General features: G+C 45.3%; 1 protein-coding gene across 1 annotated transcript in view; it reads left to right on the plus strand.

The window, feature by feature from the left end:
- LOC122550357 (fucolectin-like) overlaps positions 1–1,000 on the plus strand; it is a 39,909-nt gene extending 38,909 nt beyond the window's left edge. Inside the window, exon 4 of the mRNA XM_043691087.1 lies at positions 859–1,000. Coding sequence (XP_043547022.1) covers positions 859–1,000 — 142 coding nt within the window. The remainder of the gene's footprint in view (positions 1–858) is intronic.
- The last annotated feature ends 999 nt before the right edge of the window (positions 1,001–1,999 follow it).

A 1,999-nucleotide genomic window follows, 5' to 3' on the forward strand; every position in this document is an offset into this window, starting at 1 on the left:
AGTACTCATTAAGGATCTCTCCTACTTCTTGTGGCTTCACTCATAACTTCCCTCCTTTGTCCTTGAGTGGGCCTCCTCTTTCCCCAATACCCTCTTCCTTTTAGTTGACCCTGTTTGTTAAAGACATTTCATGGGTCTTTTAGTCTTCCTAACTGTGCATTTAACTTCCTTCCCAATTTCTCTATTCTCAAGAGCTTTGTCAGTTTGTAGCTGCCAAGACCTATCATACACTTCCTTCTTCCTTTTGACTACGCTTACAACTTCCCTTGTCACCATGATTCTTGAATCCTGCCATTCCTATCCTTCAGTTTTGCAGGGTCATGCATGTCTTGCATTTTAATCAACTGGTCTTTAAAAGCCTCCCACATGTCTGATGTTGACATGCCCTCTGCTCCCAATCCACATTCCCCAGTTCCTGTCTAAGTTGGATGTAATTGGCCCTTGCCCAAATAAGCACCCTCACCAGAGGGCCACTCTTGTCCTTGTCCATGACTAGTCAAAATCACACCTGGTTCTGGTCACCAACCCCAAAATGCTCTCCTACTGAAACACCTGTCCTGGCTCATTCCCTAATACCAAGTATGGTGTGTCTTCCTGTCTGCTTGGTGGTCAGGAGGATCGTCACAGACCCAGAGTCACTGTGGCAGACAGTACAAGCCTGCAGTGAAACACAGGCCAGGGAGAGGTAGGGGTGTTGTGGTGATGTCCCTGGACAAGTTATCCACGTTAGCGTGGTCACAGATTCAACTCCACTCACTCTGGCTACACCTGGAGTTAGTCAGAATGTAGAAACTGAGAGCTGCCCCATCCAGACAACCCAACTTTCTCATGGGGTTATTTTAATGTCTTGCCTTTCAGATGTGGAAACATTATGGGCCTCAGAGCAGGAGAAACTAAAGTTCTTAACTGTCATGGAATGCTTGGTCGATTCATCAACATCTTCATGAAAGAAAAAGGGATCCTGACTCTCTGTGAGTGTGAGGTTTATGCAAACATCTGAGATACTGTAACCTTCAGAAACATTGAATAAACCACTGTCAGCATCAATGGTTCCTACTTGTCATTAATATCAACATTAAGAAGAGATTCAGGAGACAGTCTGTAGGTACATGCTGAGGTTAAATGAAATGCTGCTAATACCCTGACTTACAGAATTCAAACGTCAGTCTAAATACACTAACCCTGTACTGAAACCTGATTAAACCACACTGAGTATTTCTGGTGGCCATGTTATATAAGACTCTGGAGACACTGGACAGGGTGTAGAGAAGATTCACTGCAAATGTGCAGGGTTTTTTTAACCACCGAGGCTGCGGAAATGGACTCCCACTGGTCACTGCATTTAACTTGAATATTTTACACAGTTACTGATTATTGAGTGATGCGTAAATGTGCTCCTCTGAGACAGGCAAGAAGGGCTAAGATAAAGGAACCTTGGATGTCGAGAGCGGAGGAGATTCTCGTCAAAAGAAAGAAGGCATCTTACGTAAGGTGGAGGGAGCAAGGGTCAAGCTCAGCTCTAGAGGATTACAGGCAGGCGAGGAAGGAGCTCAAAAATGATCTGAGGAGAGCCAGGAGGGGGCACGAGAAAGGCTTGGCAGGAAGGATTAGGGAGAATCCAAAGGCATTTTACATGTATGTGAGGAATAAGAGAATGATCAAAGAAAGAGTAGGGCCGTTCAGGGATAGCATAGGGAACTTGTATACAGAGTCTGAGGAGGTAGGAGAAGCCCTAATTGAGTTTTTTGCTTCTGAAGAAAAGGATCTTGTAGTGAATGAAACCATTGAGGAGCAGGTAAGCATGCTGGAAAGGATAGAGATTGAGGAAGCTGATGTGCTGAAAATTTTGACAAACATTAAGATTGACAAGTCGCCAAGGCCTGGCCAGATTTGTCCTCGGCTGCTTTGGGAAGCAAGAAATGTGATTGCTTCGCCACTTGCGAAGATCTTTGCATCCTCGCTCTCCACCGGAGTCGTACCTGAGGACTGGAGGGAGGCA

Source organism: Chiloscyllium plagiosum, chromosome 5 (genome assembly GCF_004010195.1).
Source record: "Chiloscyllium plagiosum isolate BGI_BamShark_2017 chromosome 5, ASM401019v2, whole genome shotgun sequence".
In the NCBI taxonomy this organism is placed as follows: domain Eukaryota; kingdom Metazoa; phylum Chordata; class Chondrichthyes; order Orectolobiformes; family Hemiscylliidae; genus Chiloscyllium; species Chiloscyllium plagiosum.